Source organism: Tupaia chinensis, unplaced genomic scaffold, assembly GCF_000334495.1.
Source record: "Tupaia chinensis unplaced genomic scaffold, TupChi_1.0 Scaffold000605_1, whole genome shotgun sequence".
In the NCBI taxonomy this organism is placed as follows: Eukaryota; Metazoa; Chordata; class Mammalia; order Scandentia; family Tupaiidae; genus Tupaia; species Tupaia belangeri.
This window is the reverse complement of record NW_006160123.1, coordinates 4,162,356-4,164,198: the sequence shown is the minus strand read 5'-3', so window position 1 is coordinate 4,164,198 and position 1,843 is coordinate 4,162,356. Positions and strand designations below refer to the sequence as shown.

The 1,843-nt window shown below is 39.3% G+C and overlaps 1 protein-coding gene across 1 annotated transcript; it reads left to right on the top strand.

Annotated features, from left to right (window-relative positions):
* Nucleotides 1–322: 322 nt before the first annotated feature.
* LOC102498008 (cyclin-dependent kinase 7-like) lies at nucleotides 323–1,490 on the top strand. The gene is given in 3 exon segments (XM_014591638.2): nucleotides 323–464; nucleotides 467–676; nucleotides 732–1,490. Coding segments are annotated over 3 exon segments (1,038 nt in total). The 5' UTR covers nucleotides 323–340; the 3' UTR covers nucleotides 1,436–1,490.
* Nucleotides 1,491–1,843: the final 353 nt, after the last annotated feature.

The following is a 1,843-nucleotide window of genomic DNA, read 5'->3' as shown; positions in this document are numbered from 1 at the left end:
AATGAACACGACTGTATTCATAATAGATTCATAGCTTGAAGGTTAGGTCTAGAGTCCCAAAGGAAGTCCAGGTCCAAAGGCCCATGACAATCAGGGTGCACAAGCCTCAGAGGAGAACCTGAAAGCCAATGTCTGGCAGCCGGCAAAAGTAATAATGGCAGAGATGGCACATTTCAGGTGAACCCTAAATACACAGTGTACATATTACATGCAAGAAGACAAGGTGGGAGGACCCAATAAAGTGGCTTGGTCTCGGTGCAGCTCTTAGAGGCTTTAAAAAGGTGGTTTCCTGCTGTCTTGGGACCTCTCGTTTTGCCTGGAGTTGGGGTTCGCTAGCCGGATGGCTTTGGACGTGAAGTCTCGAGCAAAGCGTTATGAAAAACTGGACTTCCTTGGGGAAGGACAGTTTGCCACGGTTTATAAGGCCAGAGACAAGAATACCAACCAAATTGTCGCCATTAAGAAATAAAACTTGGGCATAGATCTGAAGCAAAAGACGGTATAAATAGAACAGCCTTAAGAGAGATAAAATTATTACAGGAGCTAAGTCATCCAAATATAATTGGTCTCCTTGATGCTTTTGGACATAAATCTAATATTAGCCTTGTCTTTGATTTTATGGAAACTGATCTAGAGATTATAATTAAGGATAATAGTCTAGCTCTGACACCATCACATATCAAAGCCTACATGTTGACTAATTAAGGATAATAGTCTAGCTCTGACACCACATATCAAAGCCTACATGTTGATGACTCTTCAAGGGTTAGAATATTTACATCAACACTAGATCCTGCAAAGGGATTTGAAACCAAACAACTTGTTGCTTGATGAAAATGGAGTTTTAAAACTGTCAGATTTTGGCCTGGCCAAATCATTTGGAAACCCCAATAGAGCTTATACACATCAGGTTGTAACCAGGTGGTATCAAGCCTCTGAGTTACTGTTTGGAGCTAGGATGTATGGTGTGGGTGTGGACATGTGGGCTGTTGCCTGTATATTAGCAGAGCTGCTTCTAAGGGTTCCTTTTTTGCCAGGAGATTTGGACCTTGATCAATTAATAAGAATATTTGAAACTTTGGACACACCAACTGAGGAACAGTGGCCTGACATGTGTAGTCTTCCAGATGATGTGACATTTAAGAGTTTTCCTGGAATCCCATTGCAACACATCTTCATTGCAGCTGGAGACGACTTGCTAGATCTCATACAAGGCTTATTCTTACATAATCCGTGTACCCGAATCACGGCCACACAGGCATTAAAAACAAAATATTTTAGTAACCGGCCAGGACCAACACCTGGATGTCAGCTGCCAAGACCAAACTGTCCAGTGGAAACCTTAAAGGAGCAGTCAAATCCAGGTGTGGCAACCAAACGGAAAAGAATGGAGACCTTGGAACAAGGAGGATTGCCCAAGAAACTGATTTTTTAGTTACGAGAACACTGGATAGTATTTTACTACTGAAGGAAATGGTCAAAAAGGCAAATAATGAAAAATTATTCAATAGTAAATGTTAAGTAAGTGTTATAGAAATAGAAATTAATTTGTAAATATTCCACACATGTAAAATATGTAAAACTGAGTTATTTTATTAAATGTTATTTTAAAATAAAAAATTAATTGATTTTTTTTTAGTGAAAAAAAAAGAAAAGTGGCTTGGTCTCTTCAAGTCCCAATGAATGGATATCCTTTAGAATCAGGAGTCCTTTGGGGAATCATACCTTCTCTGAGCAGAAGCCATAGTAAGTGTAGGAGCTATAAGGAAGCCATAGTTCAAGTTCTCCATATCTATTATTTCAACATCAATGGACCTAGATTCTGTGAGAGATTCTAAAGATG